Source organism: Felis catus, chromosome A2, assembly GCF_018350175.1.
Source record: "Felis catus isolate Fca126 chromosome A2, F.catus_Fca126_mat1.0, whole genome shotgun sequence".
Taxonomy (NCBI): domain Eukaryota; kingdom Metazoa; phylum Chordata; class Mammalia; order Carnivora; family Felidae; genus Felis; species Felis catus.
Window position 1 is genome coordinate 153773372 of NC_058369.1, and position 26315 is coordinate 153799686.

A 26315-nucleotide genomic window follows, 5' to 3' on the forward strand; every position below is an offset into this window, starting at 1 on the left:
AAAATACAAAAGACAATAATTATCAAATTTGAGAGTACTGTAACTCAAAATTAAAGGAAGTTGTACAAAGTAGAAAAATAACAGTAAGTAAGGTGAAAAGTAAATGGGGAGCTTTAAATGAAGGGGGAGGGCTGCAAAGATCATCAAAATTTTATTTTAGTTTTCCCTTTTACAGACCCGCCGACCTTCTCAAAAACAGCATAAAATTATAAGAGCAAAGACAGCAAAAAAGAAGAGCAGCCAATAATATGAACTGAATAATGAGTTATGGAGAATTCCAGGTTGTATTTCACAAGGTTAACTTCCAAGTTGTCGCATTTAATCCACATATAAAGGAGCCCTTATTCTGTTGAGCAGTGCTAGCCAAAAGACATTCATGAGCCACAAACGCAGCTTTGAAATTTCTAGTAGCCACATTAAACAACATAAAAAGAACAGGTGAAATGAATTTTACTTCACCCAATATATCTGAAATGACATTTCAACATGTGGTCAACCTAAAAAATCACTGGTGAGATAGTTTACGTTTCTTTCTTCACTCGTCTTTGAAATCCTGTGTAAATTTTGGACTGACAGCGCATCTCGATTCAGACAAGCCCAAATGTCACGTGCTCGGGAACCACGTGTGGCTCGTGGCTCTGTTCAGGATGGTGCAGGTCTACAGCGTGGCTCTCTGACCTCACCACAGGACAGGAGGTATGAGCACAGGGGCCACTGTAAAACGTACGGAAATCTACCTCTATCTCACTGAGTGTACAGATATATGCATATGCGCTCATTCTAACATCTAATTCAAATTCTAATCCAAGTCCTTTTATGTAAATCGAGGGGCGCAAAAGCATCACATCATCATCCCCATCTCTGGTCTTAGAGACTTTTTCCTCCAATTCTGCCAACACATCTCTCCAGTGGACTACACCTGGCCTCACATGAGATCAGGGCTTCCCCGATAAAGTGACGTTTGAATGGCTATCCAAAGCAGGAGCAGGTGTTCACCAACAGGAGGAGGGGGGGAGAGGAAAGCGCGTGCTAGGACGGAGAGGTGCCGTTAACCTGGGCTCCAGGGCCACAGGGACCCACCTTGAGCTCCACAGCACGGTTGAAGTGGATCCTCAACACCTCTTTGATGGACGTAATGATGTACTCCTGCACGGCTCTCCGGGCCAGCACTGCAAGGCAAAGCCGACCACCAAATGCACATCAGTTTCATTATGAATACTGTGGGCATCACACTTCTGGTCCCCAAGGCGGAGCCCATGCTGTGCCAAACTGCGACAGCAGGGCCCAGAACCATTTTTTAAAATAAGGCCCAGACTAGGAAGAACAGAGGAACAGCAGCGGATCTTGAGGCTACCAGGTAAACCGTGCTCACCACACTAAGAAAACCCTCTACTGTCTCTGCCCCAGGGGCTGAGACCAGGGATCAGTGGCCGGGGCCCCGCCAGGGAACAAAGAACACAGAGTTCTCATTGTCGACTGGGCAAATAGTAGGTTTTTCTCTTGGCTATGTCCCTAATGGTAAAACACCAAGTTTTAAAAACTCAGCAGGAATATTTTAGAAGGCCTCAAGATGTTACTCAACAAAACTAGATGACCTCTCCCACTATAAAATGAGGTCTCCTACCCCAGCTTTTCAACACGGGAAGTGAAGGGGTTTCACTAGTAATGGGGGAAAAGATGTTCACAATTCCCATGTATTAAAATTTCATGTAGGAAGTAAAATATTTCTTATAACACAGTCTAGCTATATTTAACTCTCCTTTCACATCTAAGAAATTCTATTTTAAAATCTGTAATAAGTAAGCCTCTTTCTCGGGGTTTGGAAACATGTCCTGCTCCCCCTTCTCTTCCCCATTTTTTCTTTCCTCTTCCATTAACTTCTCATAATGCGGAATCGAAATACATTTGAAATTATGATTCAGTTTCCCTCTTCCCTAGTCTAAGTTTTTAAAACTAGAGAATCATGCTGTATCTTTCATTCTTTGAAAAAACCCAAACGTTTAAGTTACATTTGATTGTTTTCTCTACTGATCAATAACTTTTGACAGGAAAAAAGGAGAGTTCATGAGACCAGGAGAACAAATCCAGACACCCTGACTGCCTTGCTGAGTGACACCAATGGCCAGCTTGGCCTGGTCTGCATGGGCTCCAGGAGAACTAGACTGCAACATTGATTTTTAAAGGGAAAGACAAAAATGAGTAGGAAGGAAAAAAGCAAATGAAAGGAAGAAGGAAGGGAGGGACGGAGGCACGGAGGAATGGGGAGAGGGAAGGAGGGAGGAAAGATCTCAAAAGCTGAACTTGGGGAATGTAGAGACAGAATGGAAAATCAGTGACAGATAAACCCAAAAGAGGACACGAGGAAGCACACATCGTACATAGCCCCATCTAAAGGTATCACTCGGGGGAACACCTGGGTGGCTCCGTCAGTTAAGCAGTCGACTTCAGCTCAGGTCATGGTCTCACAGTCTGTGAGTCCGAGCCCCAAGTCGGGCTCTGTGCTGACAGCTCAGAGACTGGAGCCTGCCTTGGATTCTGTGTCTCCCTCTCTCTCTGCCCCTCCCCTGCTCATGCTCTGTCTCTCTCTGTCTCAAAACTAAATAAAAACATTAAACAAAATTTTTTTTAAATAAATAAAGGTATCACTCGGGAGAACCATCCAAATATTACTCTGAATAGTCCACACGGCCCACCATGATCAACTCCACCTTCTCTGGTTAATCTGGGTAAGACCTAAAACTGTAACATCAGGTTATATGTGCAGGAGTCTTTGGGGGAAAAGGATCGTCGGCAATATATATCTCACAGTTTCTCCAAAGATCTAATTTAGGCCAAGAGAGGCAAAAGGGGCAGCCAGGGTCTGTCAGGTCCTGAGTGGGAAGCACAGCCTCACCCCTTAAAAGATACATGCCGTCGGGGGCACCTGAGTGGCACAGTCGGTTAAGTACCGGGCTCTTGGTTTCAGCTCAGGTCATGATCTCCCAGTTCCTGAGCTCAAGCCCCTCATCCAGCTCTGTACTGACAACGCAGAGCCTGCTTGGGATTCTCTCTCTCCACCTCTGTCTGCCCCTCCCTCCCTCTCTCTCTCTCTCTCTCTCTCTCTCTCTTTCAAAATAAGTAAACTCAAAAAAATAAAAAAAGAAAAAAGAAGATATATCCAGTCAAGTGCTCTCCCAAGAGTCCACTAAGGATCAACAGAGCGTTCTTACTTTTACTACCGAACTCCATAAAAAAGAACCCTTTCAGAGGACAAGTACTCACCCCAACCCTCTCTCTCTTTTAAGTAATTACCTAAAAGAAACCAAGGCCAAATCTAAATGAGGATTCTACACGAAGTGATCCTTCTTATGGGTCAAAGATAGCATTTGTTTCCATTTAAAAATACAATGCAGGGGCGCCTGGGTGGCTCAGTCGATTGAGTGTCTGACTTCGGCTCAGGTCATGAGCTCCTAACTCGTGAGTTCGAGCCCCTCCAGTTTAAGCCCCGCCTCTGGTTCTGTGACGACAGCTCAGAGCTTGGAGCCTGCTTCCGATTCTGTGTCTCCTTCTCTCTCTGCCCCTCCCCCACTTGTGCTTTGTCTCTTAAAAATAAACAAACATTAAAAAAAATTTTTTTTCATACAACGTAGCAAAAAAAACCACAATGCAACAGCCTGGGTACCTATGCACAACTCTACACATTTACTAAAACTGCTGATGTGTACATTTACAGTGGGTCAAGTTTACCCCAAAGGCTATTAAAAAATACACAATCCCTAACAAAGGATGCCAAATCCATTAACTGTATGTCCTATACGAAAGTTAATCCATTCTATATATGATATCCTTAAGAGATACTTCTAAAATGGTTTCTCATTATTTGTAGAAAAATTTGAGGGTCACCTGGGTGGCTCAGTCAGTTAAGTGTCCGACTTCAGCTCAGGTCGCGATCTCACAGTTTATGAGTTCGAGCCCTGTGCCGGACTCTGTGCTGACAGCTCGGAGCCTGGAGCCTGCTTCGGATTGTACGTCTCCCTCTCTCTCTCTCCCCCTCCTCCCCTCACGTTCTGTCTCTCAAAAAATAAACATTGAAAACAATTTTTTTTTTTAATTTGAAAGGACACACTGCAACTCTAAGTATCAATAAATGTCATGGAATTCAAGAAATAAAGAAGCTTTCAGTAGCTCTTTCAATGAGCTTCCTGTAGCAGACCATATGTAATAGTTTTGTAGAAAGGCAGAAAAAGTATCATGTCTATAAGAAACTCTTCTCTCTCATCGGGACTACTGTTATCCCCTAGATGAACGTTTATCACTTGCCCCAACTTCATTTCCTAGCATAATTACCTCCTCCTCCCACTGCACAGCCTAATTACCAGCCAAGCTGAACCTCCTTGGGCTGTCTGACCTCTCCACCTAGGCTCACACCCTCCACTATGAGGACACTTTCTTCCATCTCCAGACAACAGCCTTCTTGAGTGTGTCAGTCCAATTCACATCCTTCCAAACCCATCCCTCATCATCCCAGGGCCACTCTTCTAGAACTCTTCTTTAACAGCTTCAACCATTCTTATCACAGCCACCAAGAAAACACGGCTCGTGTCCACCCTGCTAGAATCTAAGCTCCTTGAAGGTCAGAACCACATCACTCATCTAGATAACCCTTAAACCTTCTAAAGACCCCTCACGCATGCTGAGTGCTCAATAATTATTTGTCACATGAATTCACAAATACTTCCTTGTTTGGGAGAGGGAGGGAGTTAGGAGAGCACAGGCTTCAGCTGCTCCCACCATCTCAGAGGATGGGGTCTCCGCCATGATGAGCAGAGGATACATGGTTCACCTCACTGACGTGATCTCCTCCTTCCTCACCCCACCTTTCCCTGTTCTCTCCAATTTCGTGCGACTACAGCAGTGGGGCAGATGCGGGGGAAGCATCTGCTTGAAGCTAATCACTCAGGCTGTGGACAAGGGGCAGAGGTAAAAGTCTGTGGACCGAGATCAGAGGACACGGGGCTGCTCTCTGTTTCATTCTTGGATTCTCAGGATCCAAACGACATTTCCAGGAACATGTAAGAGCACAGCGGCCCCCTTAAGGAAAAGAATAATAAATTAGGAAGAAATTACAGCGGCTGCCCTTACACATTTGCCCAACTAACTGCTCGAACCACACCTGAAGGTTTTTGTTTTCACGACACCAACTACGCGTGCACTGGGTTACGAGTTCCAAAGACAAAGATCCTAGCAGATGTTTCTACGGTCGTTTAAATCTTTTATTTTTCTTACTGCTACTATTAACGAACATGTAGTACTCTGTGGGTGTTTCTTACGTGCCAAACGCTAGGTTAAGTATTTTATATGCAGTGATGCATTTATTTATTTTATTTATTTTTTTTTTTTAACGTTTATTTATTTTTGGGACAGAGAGAGACAGAGCATGAACGGGGGAGGGGCAGAGAGAGAGGGAGACACAGAATCGGAAACAGGCTCCAGGCTCTGAGTCATCAGCCCAGAGCCCGACGCGGGGCTCGAACTCACGGACCGCGAGATCGTGACCTGGCTGAAGTCGGACGCCCAACCGACTGCGCCACCCAGGCACCCCTGCAGTGATGCATTTAAATCTTTAATAACCCAATGCAGTACGTGCCATGATCGTCCTCGTTTAATAGTGGAGGAAACCAAGGTGTAGAGAGACTCGTTAAGTGTCCAGAGAACTCACAGGAGAAAGGCGAAGGAGTGAGGGCTACTGCCCAAGAGCTCTCCGGGCCCGAAGCCCGTGCTCTTTCCCAGGATGCCGTGTCTTGGAACATTCCATCCAAGCACCCAAGAGAGATCGCCCCGACCAAGAGAAGTGACTTGAAACAGGGCCTTACCGGTTGTGATCAGATAGGCATCGGGAACCGTAATATCACACACATACGGCGGCTTGGTGGTGACCAGTGCTGGACTATGAACCGCTGCTTCAGAAGTGGAGGTGGGCACGGGATGAAGGGATGGTGGGGGGTGCACAGAGCTGCTCTCGTGGGGATTCCGACTCGTGGTTCTGCTGCTCAGGGTGCTGCCGTCCACAGTATCCCCAGGGGCAGCACCGGCAGTGGGGGTGCTCGGATCAGTGGAGGCGAGCACTGGCAAGTCTGTGGGTGTGAACGACGGGCCCACGGGGACTGGCTCTGTTGGAAGAGGTGAGGGGCTTGCCTCAGAAACAAACGAGGAGGCTGATGACGGGTACACATCGGTGACTGGGAGCGTAGTGCCGGGAATGACTTTGGAGAAAGAGGAGAAGACCGACGTGTGACCGTCCGAAGCGCTGACACTGTCGCTGGAAGGTAGCGGGGTTGGAAAGAGGGAAGACTCCACGACAACGGGGGTTGTACGAAAAGCAGTCAGAGGTGATGCGGAGTGAGTCCCAACGGTCAAAATGTCGAGGGTGGGCTCAGAACTGGAGGGCGCCAGGGTGGTGACCGCCGATTCATGGGCAATGAGTGACCACTCAAGATAGGAGGTAGTTTCAGTGAGGGCTGAGGTAAAATGAGCTTCGGGACCGGTCAGCGAAACCGTGGACGCCTCAGAGACCTTGAGAGAACCCGAAGGGAAGCTGGAGAGTAGGGGCATTTCAGAGTAACCAGGAAGAAAAGTGAACGTATTTGAAAGAAGGTCTGAACTTGGCCAGAGCTGCGAAAATTCAGAGCTCGTGGGATTAGGAACGGAAAGCGGAGGGGCCTCCAAATCGACAGAGTCGGACAACGGGAGTGTCTCAACCAAGGAAGAAAACGCCTGAGAAATGAAGGCCGACGCATCACTCGATGTCCCTGAAGACGGAGAGGCAAGTGTTTCTGAAGATGGAGACACCCAACTGCTGGGTTCCAGGGGTGGAGTTGAGAAAAAACTGGATGCGGAATCCAGACCGAGGCCGGTGACATGTTGGGAAGAGCTGCCGGGCTCCCAGTCGAGGGAGAGTGAAGGCTCTACTGACGATCCCCGAGTAGAAGACATAAAAGGACCTTGGTCTCTGCTAGCGGGCGACGGCGTGTTCCGGTTTGCTGTGCCCGAGTCAGGGAGCACGCTGCCGAGGAGCGAGGGAAACACGGCTGTCACGCCGGACGGCGTTCCTGGGCTTTCGGGGACAGAGGAGGAGCCCAGAGTGGCAGTATCGGGTGACACTGGCACCGAGAGGCGGCCGCGGGAAGGATCCGCTTGAGTGGTCCCAACGCTCCCCGTACCCACGTCGTCGGCCGAAAGACCGACGCTGGCTCCTGAGATGCCCGCGGATGGAGAAGAAAGCGGGATAACCGGTCGGGAGGGGAAAAGTGTATTAAATTCCTGGGGATCGTCTTCAAATTCAGGGAAGTCCGCTACTCTGCTGCTCGGCGGAGAGAGGCTGCTCACTCCCAGCGTGGTCACCGTCAGGGCACCATCCCCTGATCCGACGTCTTTCTCCACCAGGCTCGCTGACGCAATGTGCCGAGGCGACGCCACGGCGCAGGACACGCACCACGTGTACGGCCTGAACGGAGCCGCCGGGCTCGGGACGTGAGTGTCGTCCACGGGCCTCGGGACCCCTGACTCGCCAGGCAACCCTGACGCTTCCCTGGCGCTGCCGGGAAGAAAGGGGTTATAAGAAACATCCGCTGGCCGAGTAGAAAAGGACACAAGCGCGAGAGATGAGAACAAAGCCGACTTTGTACGGCCGCGGCCACAGGCAAGGGCTGTCTGTGCCAGACTTGCAGCGGGGTCTGTTCTTGGGAAAATGGTTTCTTCTAGACTGCGACTCAGAGCCGTAGGCATGTCGGGGTATCTGTCCGTGCCTGTGGCCAGAACATCCTCCGGAGGTGGGGAGACCTCGTCCCAGGAGGGAAAAGCCTGTGGAGGGATGCCACTGCCTGACAGCGGAGGCTGTGCGGCCAGAGAGCCAGAAAGAAGGGTTTCTCCATCCTCTGTTCCTGAAGCCACGATCTCCGGCAAAGTCCTGCTTGCCGAGTGCCCGTAAGTGTCAGTAGGATAAAGCACCAAATTCCTACTGGGACGCGGCAGTATGCCCTCAGAAGTGGAAAAGGCTGACCAAAAAGCACTGAAATGACTGGCGGACTCGGCATACGTTGTTGGCTGTGGCACTGGGTTTTGCCAGGCTGACGTCATTTGCTCATCCTGGAAAGAAAGAATGGGCAAAGAGGGAGTCAGCACTGGCGGGCTGACTGGGAGATGCTGTAGCGGAGAAACCACGCGCGAAGTGGCCCAGGGAGTTTCCGGCAAAAAGTTATCCATTTCATCATCATCTCTGACCACCTCACTGCTCGTCATCGACACATAATTGGCCACAAGGATGCTGTGATCTGCCATACTTTGGGTCAGTGTTCCTGGGTTTAAAAAGACTGTATCAAAAATAGTGGCAGATGGAGATGATGTGACCTGGAGAGAAGGGCTTTGCTGGGACCCTGGAGCAGTTTCTGTTAAGGCCACATGTGCAGTGCTGTGCACGGTGCTTTTCTTCATCGTGAGCTCCACGGAGGATAAAGAGAGGTTGTGCTGTTCCAGAAAGAGCTCATCTACAGAGAGAATAAAAGCTGGGTTAGTTGCAATCAAAGCCATACTGCTAACGCTTTGTTTCAGATGTAAGAATTTATTCATTGAACAAATATCCACTCGACTATGAGTATGTACAATTCACAGTTGGAAGTGAAACAGCTAATTGGGAGCCAGAAATTGCCAGAACAACCGTCAGGGTAATATCCACAAATATTCATCAATGTGAGCACCACCTTCACTTCAGCTTGTGTGGAAGCAGATCCTGCCATTTTTTCTCTTACTTTCAAACGACACCACAGAATACCGGAAATGGAGGAGGTCTTAGGAGGCTGTGTGGTCCATTCTGTCTCATTTATCACACAAGAAAGAGAGATGAGAGAAAGTAACTAAATCAATTACATGATCACCCAGACAGAGGTGGAGTGAGAACCTCAAGCCTGCCTTGAATTCCAAGCCCACATTCCTTCTCTTCCACAAGAGCCGGCTCTCAAGAGAAATGAACACGAGAACCCTGAAAGCATCACTCTCTACACAGGTAAGAGAGTTCAAAAGATCCTAGTTTAGGGCCACCCACACCAAGGCCCCAGACTCCCTCCAGGCTCGGCTCCCATCATTCCCTGCTCCACTCTCACACCTTCCTGACTACACTCTGGCCCATCCAAACTCCCTCTGGCTTAGGGATTTCTGCACATTCTTGTCCCTCTGCCTGGGATGCCCTTCCCCGGCTCTCCACCGGGATTATTCCTACTGGCCCTGCAGATGCAACACAGATACCGCCTCCTCCTTCAAAGCTCTAAAGTGGAGTGAGTGCCTCTCCCAAGGCTTCTTACCTGTCGTATCCCTTAGCAGGCCTCACTGAAATTAACTGTCTGCTCATTACACTGCGAGCTTCCTGAAGACAAGGACAGTTGATCTGCCTTCCCAGTGCCTAGCACAGTGACTGACATATAGTCAGAGCTCAATACATGTCTGCTAAATGAATGAATGCATAAATGAATGAATGAATGAATGGTGTCTGAGAACCAAGTTCTGTTATGTGCCCACAACATCCTATCTTCCTCTCAAAACTTTCGTATTCTTTACCCTTGTGACAGCTGTCTTGATCATGGACGTGGCTGAGGTGTCTCCACCTATAATTCGGATACAGAGAGGCAGGATATGTACTGGCCCAGGCCCCTAATGAAGGCCCAGAGCACATGGTATGTCCACTGAAGCACAGGACTGAGCAGCTATCATGACCCATAACAAGACCCTCCTCTTGCTTGTCCAAACAGTCTATCAGAACGTGAGCGTGTGAATCGTTTAGAGACAATCTTGAACTTGACCTTTTTATTTTATTTCTTAAAGTAAATTGTTTCTGTTCTATTCCTGGCACTAGGGCAGACTGGAGATCTCGATGTCTTCTCACATCATAACGCTGAATTATGCTTACTAAATGTTCGAAAACATCTTTTTACGTGACTAGATGAGCCTGCAAGGCGATAAGGGACATGTGCCATACACAGGAACAAAGGAGGAGTTGGAGTAGTCATCAAGCACTGCAGTCACTGGAGAGAGGGACACTGGACCAGAGAGCCTCAGATAGAGGGACACTTAGAACACGGGGGAATAAGGGACGAGTGTTGGGTCTGAACAGGTAAAGAACACAAATGAAGACCATCTCCAAAAAGGTGAGACCTGAGAAGGACCATACTCTCCGGGCAAGAGTGAATTAGGAAGAAAAACAGCCACCTCTCCGAGAACAGTAAGAAAAAATATCTGTCTCAACCTTGACTTTATGTAGATATTTTATAAAATGTCCTCTCAACTTTGGAATCTTTATTACTTGCATGGTCCTAAAAATTGTATGTTTAGAATCATGACTCTCCAACGCCTATCAGAGGTTAACATAAATCATCTCTAGAAGAACACTCACAGAGCAGGCATCAAAGTATTCGTGCAGCTAGAGTTCCAATAAATATGAGTGCTACATTTAAAATTACAAAACATGTATAGAAATAAGGTACTATGAAAAAAGGTCAAGAGAAACCCACAGAAATAGTGTTGGAGCTGTAAAGACTTTAGATACTGGAATGTGGGATACGTTTTTTAAAGTATGTTTAATCCACTTAAAATAATAAAGAGGAGACTGAAAACATGAGTAAGGAGCAAGAGACCGTAAAAATGGCCAGAAAGATTTGAAAAATAATTAAATGAATACTTAGAAATGAAAAAACAAAGAGACACCAGCTGACTCAGTCAGAGGAGCATGCAACTCCTGATCTCAGGGTCGAGAGTTCAAGCCCCACGCTAGGTATAGAGATTAAACAAATTTAAAATTTTTAATAGTTAAAATTTTGAAACTCAATATGCAATATACAAAATAGCAATTTAGAGGGGCCCCTGGGTGGCCTAGTTGGTTGAGTATCTGACTTTGGCTCAGGTCACAATCTCACAGTTTGGGATTCTGAGCCCCACATTGTGCTGTCAGCACAGAGCCTGCTTTAGGTTCGTTCTCTCTCTCTCTCTCTCTCTCTCTCTCCCTCCCTCCCTCCCTCCCTCTCTCCCTCTCTCTCCCTCTTCCACTCCCCACTCACACTCTCTCTTTCCAAAGGAAATAAACATTAATTTTTTTTTTTTACATAGCAATTTAGATATAGCTAAAGAGAGATTTAGTGAACTGGAAGATAGATCTGAAAACTATGCAGAAGGGAGTACAGAGAAACAGAAAGGTGAGAAATATAAAAAAGAGAAGTTAAGAAGTATGGAAGATAGAATGACACAGTCCAACATACATTTGATCCAAGTTTTTAAAAGAAATAATAGAGGGAGATGGGTAGAGACAGTATTTGAAGAAACGGTGCTAAAAACTGTCCGAAATTAGTAAGAGACATGAATCCTTCAATTCAAGAAAACCAAGAAATTCCAAGTCAGGTGAATTTTGTAAAAATTCACACCTACACACATGATGACACCACAGAACACCAAAGACAGAGAGAAACTGTAAATGAACCAGAGAAAAATACTGGCAATTACACCATCAGGTAACCCCTTCCGAGAACTAGGAGCCAAGTGATAATGAGGAAAATCTTGAAAGTGCAAAGAGAAAATATCCGACATCTTAGATTTGAGTAACTACTACTTTCTATTTGTTGAATTAGGGACATTTTCAGATAAACCAAAAGTGGTAATACCAACAGAAGACCTTCAGTAGAGGAACCTCCCTAAACAAGGATACACTTCCAGGGGAAAGGTAATTATCCCAGACGGAAGATCTGAGAAGAAAGAACAGAGGATACATAAATGATAAAGATATGGCTAAATCTAAACAAATACTGGTGGTATAAATGGACAACACTACTACTATGTAATTTGTGAGGTTAAAAAACATGTACTACAGAATTAAAATAGTTTATTACAATCACACAGAAGCTGAGAGAGGGCATTCAGAGATATCTGTGACTCATCGGCAGAAATGGAAATCAAGACTAAGACAAAATCCTGTGAACAGATTTTGTGCGTATTCACTAAAATTAGTAAATGATATTTAGTCATCTATTTATTTAGATAAAATATTTCTAGCTGGCTCCACCAGCATGTGAATGTCACAAAATTACACCAGATATAAGCTGTTTAAAGGGTCACACTTCTTTCTATGTAATGTGACTTTTAAAAATGTGACTATTCAGCACTCTCAACAATAGCCAAATTATGGAAAGAGCCTAAATGTCCATCAACTGACAAATGGATAAAGAAATTGTGGTTTATATACACAATGGACTACTACGTGGCAATGAGAAAGAATGAAATACGGCCCTTTGTAGCAACGTGGATGGAACTGGAGAGTGTTATGCTAAATGAAATAAGTCATACAGAGAAAGATACCATATGTTTTCACTCTTAGGTGGATCCTGAGAAACTTAACAGAATTCCATGGGGGAGGGGAAGAAAAAAAAAAAAGGTTAGAGAGGGAGAGAGCCAAAGCATAAGAGACTCTTAAAAACTGAGAACAAACTGAGGGTTGATGGGGGGTGAGAGGGAGAGGAGGGTGGGTGATGGGTATTGAGGAGGGCACCTTTTGGGATGAACACTGGGTGTTGTATGGAAACCAGTTTGACAATAAATTTCATATTAAAAAAATTTTTTTTTAATAATATAAAATAAAAATAAAATAGGGGCGCCTGGGTGGCGTAGTCGGTTAAGCGTCCGACTTCAGCCAGGTCACGATCTCGCGGTCCGTGAGTTCGAGCCCCGCATCGGGCTCTGGGCTGATGGCTCGGAGCCTGGAGCCTGTTTCCGATTCTGTGTCTCCCTCTCTCTCTGCCCCTCCCCTGTTCATGCTCTGTCTCTCTCTGTCCCAAAAATAAACGTTGAAAAAAAAAAAAATTAAAAAAAAAAAAATTAAAAAAAATAAAAATAAAAATAAAATAAAATAAAATAAAATAAAATAAAATAAAATAAAATAAAATAAAATAAAATAAAAATAGTATCATTTATTAGGGGCTTCTGGGTGGCTCAGCCGGTTGAGCGTCCGACTTCAGCTTGGGTCATGGATTCAAGCCCCGAGTCGGCCTCTGTGCTTATGGCTCGGAGCTTCACATTCTGTGTCTCCCTCTCTCTCTGCTCCTTCCCCACTCGCGCTCTCAAAAAATAAATGTTAAAAAAAACTTTAATAAACAACAAAAAATAATAAATCATACAATAAAAAATAATATTAGAGATTTCAATACTGTTAGGCATTTGTTGTCTTCCTTACAACCTGGCTCTAGGATTTCTTGTCTATGCACTTTTACTATTTACCTATCCCATTCCAAGCATGGGTAAAAGTAATCATGATACTTCCCACAACTCTGGTGAAGTAAGTAGACGCTGTACTTTTCCACAATAAAGGTTAAATGGTTATAAATCTAAGAAGTAATAAAATCAACATTCTATCCAACTACGAAGCACATAGATATTAAGGTTTTTCTAAGGACAGACCATTTTATGTGCTTTAAAACTCTGCTATAATTTATTCTGGAATATAAGATCTGAATAGACAGCAAGATCCCTTTTAAAATGAATCAGAAACATGTTTGAAAATACACTAGCAAGGGGCGCCTGGGTGGCTTGGTCGGTTGGGCGTCCGACTTCGGCTCAGGTCATGATCTCACGGCCTGTGAGTTCGAGCCCCGCGTCGGCCTCTGTGCTGACCGCTCGGAGCCTGCAGCCTGTTTCAGATTCTGTGTCTCCCTCTCTCTCTGCCCCTCCCCTGTTCATGCTCTGTCTCTGTCTCAAAAATAAATAAACGCTAAAAAAAAAAAAAAGAAAATACACTAGCGGGAATAAAACAGTAACGAAAAGGGGTGCCTGCGTGTCTCGGTGAGTTGAGCATCTGACTCTTGATTTCGGTTCAGGTCATGATCTCACAGTTCACGAGACAGAGCCCTGAGTCAGGCTCTTTGCTTTCAGCACAGAGCCCACTTGAGATTCTCTCCTTCTCTCCCTTTCTCTTTCTGTCCCTCCCCTGCTTGTATGCGTGCTCTCTCCCTCTTTCTCAAAATAAATAAAAAACTTAAAAAAAAAAAAAAGTGAAGAAAAGCAACATTTTGTGGCTAATTTATGAGCCCAAGTATCCGATGTAAATTAGAATTCCATCAACTCTATTCACAAAGGACACAGAAGAGGGAAAGCAAAGCGGTCAAAAAGATGAAAAATTCACCAGATAGTAAAAAAGAGGAACAAACACTTCTAAGAAATGTGACGTGTGCCAAGCTCTCTTCTTTTTGGCCAAGCCCCAGGAGAGGAGAAGCCAGCTCTGAAAGAGACAGCAGCTGAAATGCCATGGGAATTACTTCTATGGTTAATTCAGGAAGAGGTTAGAAAACCCAAGCGAGGCTCTCCCAGCAGAAAAGGCTTCACAGACTCGAATTTCAAGCCCTGGAGATCAATTTTCAAACTCTAAAGCGTTAGTTCACCAGAGTGAAAGGCTGCCTCTGTGATGACAGAGGGAAAGGAAGGGGCTGGGGAGACACCAGTGCTCCTCACTCGTCACGCACCCAAATGACGTGGGGGTCTTGTTAAGATGCGGGCACCGTCCCGCGGGGCTGGGGCGGGCGCTGAGCTTCCGTGTGGCTCTCAGGTGGTGCCAGGTCTGCAACCACACTGAACAGCCGGTGTCGAGACACCTTCTGCCACGGAGACCACACAACACATACCTACTAGGTGCCTACCCTGTACCTCAACCTGGGCTGGGATCTCACCATGCTGTAGGTAACAAGAGTAGGGACTGCCCTAGTGCCAGTGCTGAGTCATGGTGCTTAAAAATTCACAAGGCAGGGGCGCCTGGGTGGCTCGGTCAGGTAAGTCTCTCACTTCGGCTCAAGTCATGATCTCCCAGTTCATGGGTTCGAGCCCCACATCGGGCTCTGTGCTGACGGATCGGAGCCTGAAGCCTGCTTTGGATGCTGTGTCTCCCTCTCTCTCTGCCCCTCTCCTGATCTCTGTCTCTCAAAAATAAGCATTAAAATTTTTTTTTTTTAATTCACAAGGCAAACCCACAGAATGCACAACAGCAAGAGCGAACCCTAAGGAAAACTCTGGACTATGACAAATGATTTGTCAATGTAGGTTCATGAATTGTAACAAAGGCGTCATTCGGTGGGGACGCTGATAACGGGGGAGGCTATGCATGTGTGGGGACAGGGGACATATGAGAAATTACACCTTCTGCTCAATTTTCCTGTTCAGTGAACCTAAAACTGCTCTTTGAAAACACAAAATCTTTTGAAAAAACATATTTATGAAGCTCTTAAAAAACTTTTTTAGAAATCCATGAGGGAGATGCCCATCTCTAGGAACTTGATGGTCTTACTCTTACAAGATAGCAAGATAATTTGGTGGGTCTTTTGTTTTTTCTTTTTAATCACATTGTTCTATCTGGAAATCATCTCCCAAATATGATAGTCGATCATGAAGTCATGGACTTTCCAACCTGAATGGATCATTAAGACCCTAGCCAATCCGATCATGTTGCAAAGGAGGCTCAAAGAGTTTAAGCTGACTTGCTTAAAATAGCACCCGGGCCGTACGGCAGCCTAGAAAGGCAGGTTCATAAATTCTCAGTGACTGAATACTCCTCAAATGCCACAGCACATTCAGTCAAACCAGTCCGTTTAATTACAATTACTAGTGAGGAAATGGCACTGGAAAACACGCTAACTTCTATTATACTGGAAAGGAGCTGAAAGCACAGGCTAAATTCTGTGCTGCTGAAATCCATGCAGAGGCCTGCCTTTGGAGCTGTGAGGAGCCACCGTCCACCTGGGGACAGCTCTCAGGTACAGGCAAGGGTGTTACGAAAACAAAACACCCTCTGAGGGCTAGCCTGGGAAACCCAGTGGCAAAAATCTCTGAAGAGCTTTAATCCAAACACTTGTGATCGATTACTTCTGCTTCTGTGTGAAACTGTGGTTTTCAAAACGGGAGGAGTCATCTCAACCCTGTGTAGACATTCAGCCTACTACCAAACGAGAGCCCCCTGGAGTTTCCAAGAGTTTAACAAGAAAAGCAGATCATCTAACCACTACCCAATTTGGTCAATAGTTAGCAACTTTTATTCTTCTTGTAGTTCCCAGGTTGTCCTAATGATGATTTTAGTGCCATTATTAAAATCATCCTTCCCCCTTCCCACTCTTCTCCGTAGTTTAGAAAACAGGATCTTTCTTCGCTTTCTTTCTCAGAACCCAACTGTACATGAATACCTTCTGCCAGATTACTCTCTCCTCCAACTGGTCCTGTTTTGTTTTGTTGTTGTTGTTGTTTTAATCAAATTATCAGGTAGATAAGAAATACTACTTATAAAAACATATTTGCCAGGTATACAGGTAATAGTACAAAGAAGACTTGAGATCCCATCACCTAGTTTAAGTAAAAAGATTACCCTTTCTCTCTGGCATCCCCTGGGGACCCCTCCCAACCCCTTCCCTTCCACTGAGAGAGTCACTCTTGAACTCTGCCTTTCTCACAGCCTTGCTTTTCTTTCTAGTCTTTTCACATGTGTGTATCCGTAAATAGAATATATTCTCCAGCTTTGAGCGTTTTCAAACTTTATCAAAATGGTGTTATATTGCATGTATTCTGCTACAACTTATTTTTCACTGCATATTTTTTTAGATTCATCCAAGTGTACTTTTTTCACATGTAGTTATTATTCTCACTTCAACATGAATTCCATTGTACGGACATACTAAAATTTAACCATGTATTGTTGATGTACAGCTGGACCACTGTCAATTTTGTTATTACAAATTTTTTTTTAAGTTTGAGAGAGAGAGAGAGAGAGAGAGAGAGAGAGAGAGAGAGAGTGTGTGTGTGTGTGTGTGTGTGTGTGTGTGTGTGTGTGTATACACGGGGGAGGCTGAGAGAGAGAGAGAGAGAGAGAGAGAGAGAGAGAGAGAGAGAGAGAGAGAATCCCAAGCAGGTTCCATGCTGTCAGCGCAGACCTCAGTGTGGAGCTTGAACTCATAAAACTTGAGATCATGACCTGAACCAAAAATCAAGAGTCAGATGCTCAACCAACTGAGCCACCCAGGCGCCCCTACAAACATTTCTGATATGAATTTTCTTACCCATCATTTGGTACACAAATGTATACATAAAGTATAGATGTTCATGTGAGTACGTGTGTGTACATGTATGTATGTGAATAGGTATGCTTGTACGTGTGCACTTGCCTTTTGAGAATGTATATGCATGTGTGCACGCATGTGTATGTGTATGAGTGTTGATGTGTTGTGTACATATGCACGCACGAGAATAGAACTACTGGGTCAGAGGAGATGTTCATCTGAAACTTTACTAAATGATGCCAAATAATCTTTCAAAGTAGTTGAATCAATTTATAATCCCACTCTTGATCCTGCAAATTCTTACCCATACTTAAACACTCCTGGCCATTCATGTTTTTACTAATCTGGCTGATGTGAAAGGTTTTAAGGTTTTAATTTGCATTTCCCTGATTACAACAGACATTGGTGTTGCCTCTTCTAGTGTCTTTTCAATTCTACTGCCCATTTTGCTATTGGGTTGCCTGTCTTTTTCCTTTTTTTTTTTAATTTCTTTTTAACGTTTTATTATTTTCGAAAGACAGAGACAGAGCACAAGCAGGGGAGGGGCAGAGAGAGAGGGAGACACAGAATCCAAAGCCTAGAGCAGGTCTTGAACCCACGAACGATGAGATCATGACCTGAGCCGAAGTCAGACGCTTAACCAACAGAGCCACCCAGGTGCCCCCTTTTCAGACATTTTTAATACATTCTGAATACATAATACTATGTCAGTTATAACTTCTCCCAGTTTGTGGCTTGTTGACTGATTCTCTTTATGTGGCCTTTTGATGAACAGAAGTTCTCAATTTTAATATGGTCAAATTTACCAATCTTTTCTGTTACTGTTTGAGGTTCACGTGCGTTGGTCTTAAGACAGAAGGTTTTAGAAATAATTCCCTACGTCAAAAGCCATTAATGATAGTCTTATATTGTCATATAAAGGTTTTAAAGTTTTGCCTTTCTCACTTAAAGCCACATGTGCCTAGAGGTGTAAAATGTGTGCATGCAAGTGTGTGTGTGTGTGTACATGTACATAATGTGAGCATGGACAAGAGTATCCCAGACCGATGTCACTCAAAGCAGTTGCATTTTGCATTACTGGCCTGCGATGAAATAAGGTACTTGAGCCAGGATATAACTCCATGCATTGATTCTTCAGAGAGTAGGTCGTGCTACAAAAATATGTCAGCTGAACCAGAAAGCATGCTCTGCAAGTGGTCAATTTATGCTCTGGTCTGAGTTCCTTATCTCATCTTGGATGGAAGACAAGAGTTTGCAGGCCAGCTCATTGCACAGTACCATCTGGGCAGAGGATGTGGGATCTGTACAAGGTCCAGTGGGGTGGGGCGGGTGGGGACAGAACTGGTAATGCAGCCCACTGAAGAACACAGAGAAGACCAGTATGTCTGGGAGGGAGGGAGGGAGGGAGGGAAGGAAGGGAGGGAGGGAGGGAGGGAGGGAGGGAGGGAGGGAAGGAAGGAAGGGAGGGAGGGAGGGAGGGAGGGAGGGAGGGAGGGAGGAAGGAAGGGAGGAAAAAGTGCCCAAAGACAAGGTTAGAGGGAGTTAGGGGATCAGAACATTCAAGGCTTGGAAGCCATGATGTTGTGGATAACAATTTCATAAACGCAATGGGAAGCATTGAAGGCATTTAGACGTACGACATGATCAGAATAGTGGTTAAAAATCCCTCCTGCTGTAGTATGAAGAACAGGTTAAAAGGAGGTAAGAGAAGATGTGGAGAGACTGGTTATATGGTCACAGTAGTTGAAGTTTGAGAAGACAGTGGCTCACATCAGAGTCGTCTTTTCAGAACTCTACTACTCAGTGAGGCCAGGAGACCATCAGCATCAGCCAGAGTGTTTCAGAAATACAACCTCTCTGGCCCATCGAGACACTACTAGGTCACAAACTGCTTTCAACAAGATTCCAAGTAATTCGTGTGCCCGTGAAAGTGTGAGAGCACTAGCCTGAGATTTTTTTTTTTTTTTTTTTTTTTTTTTAGAGAAATCCACATGGAGATATCAAGTTTGCAAACAGATACATGAGCCTGGAGATAAACCTGCAAAAGTAAGAAGGAGAAATCTGAGAAGCAGGGAGAACCAGGAATGTGAGATGACAAGCAAACAGAAAAAGAGTTTAGGAGTCAGGAAGGGGTCTGGATGACCCAGAGAGGTCAAGAAAAGGAAAGCTGGGAAGCACCTCCTAGATGTGACAATAGGTCTCTTTAGCCTTGTGGTGGCAGAAGTCAGGTTGCCGTGGGTTGAAAAGTGACTGACAGGTGATGTAATGGGGAATATGTGCAGCAACTTTTGGGGGAGGTTTAGCTGTACAGGGCAGGAGAGGAACAAGATGACAACCAGAAGGGTCCAGGGAAAGGTGTCTGCTTCTCAGATAATAGGTAAGAATCACCGAGGAGCTCAATAAAGATGCAGGCTTCTAACAATGCAAAATGTCACCCAATCAAGAGAAAACATCAGACAAACCCAAAGGCATTCTATTAAAGACCTGACTCTTCAAAGACCTCAAAGTCATAAAAGACAAGGAAAGACTGAGGAACGGTCATAGACTAGAGAAGACTAAGGCGATGTGACAACCAAATGCAATTTGGGATTCTGGATTGGATTCCAAAGCAGAAGGGAGAAAACTGGTGAAATCCTGTAAAGTCTGTAGTCGAGTTAACAGAATTGTACCAGGGTTAATTTCTTCACTTTGATAACTCTACTAAGATGATCTAAGATTCTAACATTAGGGAAAGCTAATTAAAGGTCTATGGGAACGCTGTGTATTAATTTTTTAACTTTGTTATATGTCTAGGACTGTTTGAAAATAAAAGCTAAATTCAGGTTGTCATTCAGTAGATGGGGTGGGGGGCTTAGGAATTGGGGTGTGCTTGTGTTTGCTGCTGTTCTTATTTCAGAATCAACGTTTTGAACCAACGCCATGGGTAATTCTACTGCAAGTACAGGGACTTTTCTTTGAAAGGTACTGGGCTAGAGCAATACCAATGGAACAATCCAGAAGAGAGGAAGAGATGGAAGATGCAGTGGATAAGTGAGGAACCCAGGTGGGAGAGGAGGAAGAAGAAATGGCAACCAGAGGGGAACTGGCCTTTGATCCTCAATTGGAGGACAGACTGAGAAGGGGAGTGCAGAGACAGGGCCTCTGTGCACACATGCTGGTGAGAACAGGAGGGAATTTTGGTCAGAGGAAGGACGAGGCAGAGCACACTGGAGAATGTGTGAAGTCGACACGGAGCGGGGAGCAGGGCTGCCTACAGACATAAACAACATGGCCAGGCTCTACCAAGGAGCCACAGTCTAAAACAGAAAGGAGGTTCTCCGTGTCCCATGCGGTTCCCAAATCAGCATCTCAGCCTACATTTGGATGTGGGGCCTTACCCAAAGAACAATGGCTGATGAGCTGTCTGCAAAGAAAAGTATCAACCTCAGAGTGAATGGCAGTACCCAACGGCATAGCCCCAGTGTTTGAAGATTTCAGACTATGTAAAATTTCTTTTAGAAATCTTCCTGTGACATCTTTTGTTGTTCACCTTTTATTAAGTCACAGGCAACATTAAAATGCCTATATTCCCATGGTGCACATCTGTTGTGGACTAAATTACATCACCCACCCCACCATAAAAATCCGTATGTTGAAGGTCTAACCCCCCAGTGAGGCTGTATTTGGAGACAGGGCCTTTCCAGAGGGAGACATGGTTAAATGAGGTCATACAAGTCGGGCCCTGATCCAACAGGGGCTCCTCGTAAGAAGAGGGGGAGACACCAGAGCTCACTCTCCTGGAGCACTGGCACAGAGAAACAGCCACGTAAGAACACAGCAGGAAGGCACCATCTGGAAGCAGATAGAGGCCTCACCAGAGACCACCCCCGCTGGCACCTCGATCTTGGACTTGCGGCCTCCAGAACCATAAGAAAATAAAGGTCTGTTGTTTAAGCCCTGAAGTCTGTGACACTTCGTTTTAACGGCCCAAGTGACTACGACAACACCTTTCATTCCCAACTCTAACAAGAGGCACTAGGATGGAGCAGGGATTACCGGAGACAGGAGCCTACAGGCTTTGGGCCCTACCCTTGTCTACCACAGTTAATCGCCAACTTTTTTTTTTTTTTTTTTTTTTGGTATTTATTTTTGAGAGCGCACAAGTGGGGGAGTGGCAGAGAGAAGGGGACAGAGGATCTAAAGTGGGCTTTGTGCTGACAGCAGCGAGCCCAACACAGGGCTCGAACTCATGAACCGTGAGATCATGACCTGAGCCAAAGTCGGACGCTCAGCCAACTGAACCACCCAGGTGCTCCAATTAACTGCCGACTTTGAGTAACTCAGTTCACATTCCTGGGTCTCAGTTCCGTCTTCAGCTAATAAGATATAGAGTTCCTGAAAATCACTACCTGAAAAACGAGCATTCAAGTGCTGACTCTCTGTGTGCAGGCCTGAAATATGACCCTGTGCTCACGCTATAGGTTTTCTCTGTCGGGGTTTTCTGTTGTTTGCAACAGAAACAATTCTGGCCACATAAGCAGGAGGGGAAATCAATGGAAGAATACCAGAGGGCCCACAGAATGGACAAGGGGCTCAATTTCAGAAGAGACACAAAAGCCAAGTGCGACCGGGCAGCAGAGAAGCCTGCCACAGACAGCGTCCGCTGACGACACACGCTGGAACTCTGCGGGCACAGCTGCCAATGGACGGCCACCGCCCTCGCCTGCCCCCCAACTCTTCTACTTCGTAGCAAAACTTCTGCAAAATTCAAAGTCTAGCTGGGAGGGTCCCACTGTCCATGCCTAAATCACATGCCACATTGCCCATCAACCCTTCAGTCCTCTGACCCTCTCACAATGAAAGACTTCCTGAAAAGGGAAAAGGCAGCTTCCCAAAATGATAAATGGCCACTACATCAGTGGCGGGGCGTGGGGGGGGGGGGTTGGTTTTAGCCAATAAAAAGCACGGCCCTTCAACACTGGTATAATATGATCCCCGTCAGAGAAGGAGACAACAGGGCCAAAAGCTCCAGAACATTCCACAGAGAATAGAAGCGGGTCCCATTCTATCGCAAACTTGCTCACTTCCCTGGAGAAGTCCCCTATAATTAGTCATATCTTCCATTTCCTCCTCTAGGAGATGGGGACACAGATAACAATTAAGACTTCACTAAAACACGAAGAGAGCTAGTGAGTAACTTCAGAAAACAACAACTGCACGCAAGACTAAATAAAGGTACCACAAAGCTTTTTTAAAAATTCATACTATTGGGGAGGCTGGGTAACTCAGTCGGTTAAGCAGCCCACTTCAGCTCAGGTCATGATCTCATGGTCCGAGGGTTCAAGCCCCACATCGGGCTCTGCTCACAGCTCAGAGCCTGGAGCCTGCTTCGGATTCTGTGCCTCCCTCTCTCTCTCTGCCCCTCCCCCACTCTGTGTCTCAAAAATAAACATTATAAAAAAAAGTTTCATACTATTACAGCTAAAACATCAGTAGTTTTAGTGCCCCATCCCTTATCCGTAGTTTGCCTCCACAACTTCCGTTAGCTACAGTCCAGAAGCACATGATTCTCCTTCTGACATATGGTCAGAAGGTCAACAGCGGCCTAACGTGACATCATTCACTTCACTTCACTTCACCTTGTCATGTAGGCATTTTGTCATCACATACCAACACAAGCAGAGTGAATACAGTATAGTAAGATATTTTGAGAGACAGAGCAGATTCACCTTCTATTATAGCATATTGTTAAAATTGTTCTATTTTGTTATTAGTCCTTGTCAATCTCTTACTGTGCTCGTTTATAAATTAAGCTTTACCAAAGGTATGTCTGATAAGAATAAACACAGCATATATAGGGTTTGGTACTATCCACCATTGCAGGTATCCACAGAAATGGGTCTTGGAACGCATACCTCGTGAATAAGGGGGGGCCACTCTATAGGCTTCAGGTTGGGATTTAGGGACTCCCTAATTCTTGGCATGATTTTCTCATCTGAGCAGACAAGGGTATTGAAATGTCAGCTTGATTCAAAGCATGGGACAGAGTATTTATTGGAAGATGTCGTGTTGCTTTGTCTTATTCTTTCCGAAATGAAACGCAGTCCTCTTTTACCAACCTGCAAAAGCGAGACTGTCAGCACTTGAAGTAACAAAAACAAACCGAACCAAACTCTCTCAGCTCACTGAGAACAAAGGCGAAAAATTCTCAGTCAGCCATCTGTTTCTAAAATAATTTAATTCAAAACACAGTCCCATAACAACAGGGAAAAGGACACCGTCAGCCTCAAGATAATCTCCCGTCTCTGGTTACACTCAGGCCTGGAGTGGCACACGACATCCATGACTCAGCATGAGGAGGCACTTTCCCTCCCAAACACAGGGGCCAGCAGACATTAGTTTCCACACAAATGCACAAGCCCATAGCTAAGTGACCAGGAGACATCCCCGCCTCACTGGGTGGGTCCAATTCCAACGAACAGTAAAGAGCTTATGCTCTTATGCTACAGGCTCAATTCCTTAATTCAGCTCTAAATTAAGCTTTTATATCATAAGGGGAGCAAGAGGTTTAAAAGACAGAGGGGAGCCATTCCGGCTGGAAGCAGCCACATGGACAAAGGCTCCATGTCTGGACAATGCGCGATGTGTTTGCGTAACAAACGGTAGTGGCTCCAACTGGTTGGAGAGAATGCTAGAAAAGTTGGCTGAGGAATGTGAGAAAGTCCGTGTGGACAATGGGGATCCAGTGGGTATTTTGAGCCAAGTGGCCTTTTTCTCAGTTACACTGCAGAAAAATCACACTGCAGAGTGGAAAGAAGCAGGAACCAGTGATCCATCAGGTACACAGCCAACGGGGTGAGAGTAAGCAGAGCATGATCACACAGGAATGGAAAGAAGTTACAACTCAGAGAGACCGCACAAAGGTAAAACATGATAAAACTTGGCAGCTGGCGGGATGCATGAGGGAAGAGAGAAGAAGAAGTCAGAGGTGATTTCTGAGTCACAGATTCAACTGCCCGCTACAGACAACTCCATCTGAGTACCAAACTGGCCCCTAAGAAAACCCTGATCCCCCGTCGGGGCCAGTTGACACCCACCCTCAGTCCCGGTCTTCCGGTTAACTCTCAGATCTCTTCATCCTCATCACCACCACGTAAGATGAGAGTCTGTGTCCTCAACCTTCCTGGCTTAGCACCCTAGCAAGAAAGAAAGGTCTAAGGAGGCCACTAAGGAACAAGCAAAGTGCTGGTGACCCAGAATGATGGACGAAGGTCAGGAAAGTTGACTCCGAGGAGGCTGTGTCTGAGCCAACACCTAGAAGACAAGGAGCCAGGAGAAAAAGCATAGGAGATTAAATCACTCCAGGCAGAGCGGATGGTGCATGCAAAAGCCTGAAGCAGGAAAGACTGAAAGACAGATGTGAAAATAGCTGGTGTACACAGCACAGAGGAGAGCCCGGTGTGCACAGCTGAGCACAGGAGAGCTGGTGCGCACAGCACAAGGGGAGCCCGGCTCCGGGCGAGGCTGGCGCAGAAGGCACAAAGCCAACCCCAGGTGGGCAGAGATGTGATTCTCGTGCTCCAAAGAGCAATTTGGGCTGAGGATAAAGATTTGGTGATTACTGGCGGAACGATGATCATGGGGGTCAAATGACCCCCATCAAGGAAGAGAGAGAGAAACAAAGTTCAACTCCCATACTCTGGTTCATTTAAGGGGCAGCAATCAGAAGGGGCCACCCTTAGCAATCACACCAAATAGAGCGCTATTTACATACACTTTTCTACAATGCAATTCAGTCAAGCACACAAATTATTCTCATCCTTACTTAATTTATTTCTAGTCACTGACAATCTTTCCCAAACCCCCTCTTCTGCCTGCTTATTGGTATGAAGAGCTTACTGATTAGCAATTATCCATAGCATTAACTCTCTAAGTATCTATAATTACGACTTCTCTTAGTCTATTTGAGGGCTCCGTGGGACTCCAGGATGAGGAATAACATGAAGTTAATGTAAATACTAATTTGCCGAGAAACTAACCAGACCAAATATGTAGATAAGCCAAAAGGCAATTTTCCAAAATTGAGGCTTTACCAGTATGCAGCGTTCTATATTTGTTTTTGCTATTTGAAGTGTCTAAATGCCAGCAGCAAACCAATTTCAGCATTTTGAACTCTTTATGATGAAATTTTCAGAAATACCCCCAAAAAAACTGAAAGACTAGAACCCATTACCAGGCTTCAACGCTAACTTTTGGCCATGCTCACTCTTTTTTTAGTGACAGTAAAGCAAATCCCAGATACAACTCATTTCACCAATAAATACTTTGGTATCTCTGATAAGGACTTTAAAAAACCATAACCATAATCATTATCACAGCCAACAAAATTAAAAATAATTCCTAATATCATCTAATTACCCATTCCACACTTAGTTTTCCTTGATGGCCTCAAAATACTTTTGTACAACTGCCTTTTTCAAATCAAGATCCAAACCAGGTACACACCCTGCTTTGGGTGATATGTCTCCTAAGTCTCTTTTACTCTATACTAGTCTCCTCCTCCTTTTTTATTTTTTTTAAGCTCTCACGATTTACTTATTAAAGAAAAAGGTCATTTGTCCCTGTAGCCAGCCCATAGTCCATATTTGGCTGACTAGAGTCTCATGGTGTCATTTAGCATGTTCTTCTAACCCTCAAATTTTCTATAAACTGGTCATTACATCGAGAGGCTTCATTACATTCAGGATCAATATTTTTAGCAAGAATACTTTCTAGGTGGTCTTTCATATTTCCCATTGAATCACATCAGGACGTGCCGGATATCTGGCTGTCCCACAGTGAGTGACACTAAAATTTATCAGGGCTTTTAGGTGGTGACAGTCTGTTCTATCCATGGTAAGACTCTTCATCAACTTTTCACCTAATGATTAAACAGTCAAGATGATTATTGCTTACATCTATTAGGGAGGTTGGAAGGTTTTCAAGCCTCTGTTAATTAAAAGATATTCCTAACACTTCCGAGATATATTCGCAGAAAGAATAATTACTTGGTGTCTGAAACAGTAACATAATTACATAACAACATATTTGTGTGCGTTTGAGAACATTTCTTAAGTCACCTGATTAAGAATTCAATGCAAAGATGTTGCATTCTGTACTGTTCTTTAGAAAGATTACAGATAAATTACTAACTCTGCACATAAAAGAATAAAGCCTTATGTCTGTCTGTCACTCTCTGAAGTTCAA

General features: G+C 45.1%; 1 protein-coding gene across 1 annotated transcript in view; it reads right to left on the reverse strand.

The window, feature by feature from the left end:
• KIAA1549 (KIAA1549 ortholog) overlaps positions 1–26315 on the reverse strand; it is a 150772-nt gene that overhangs the window by 84035 nt on the left and 40422 nt on the right. Inside the window, exons 3-4 of the mRNA XM_045052641.1 lie at positions 5853–8522; positions 1081–1169 (exon numbers count right to left, since the gene is read on the reverse strand). Of these exons, the coding sequence (XP_044908576.1) occupies positions 1081–1169; positions 5853–8522 (2759 nt within the window). The remainder of the gene's footprint in view (positions 1–1080; positions 1170–5852; positions 8523–26315) is intronic.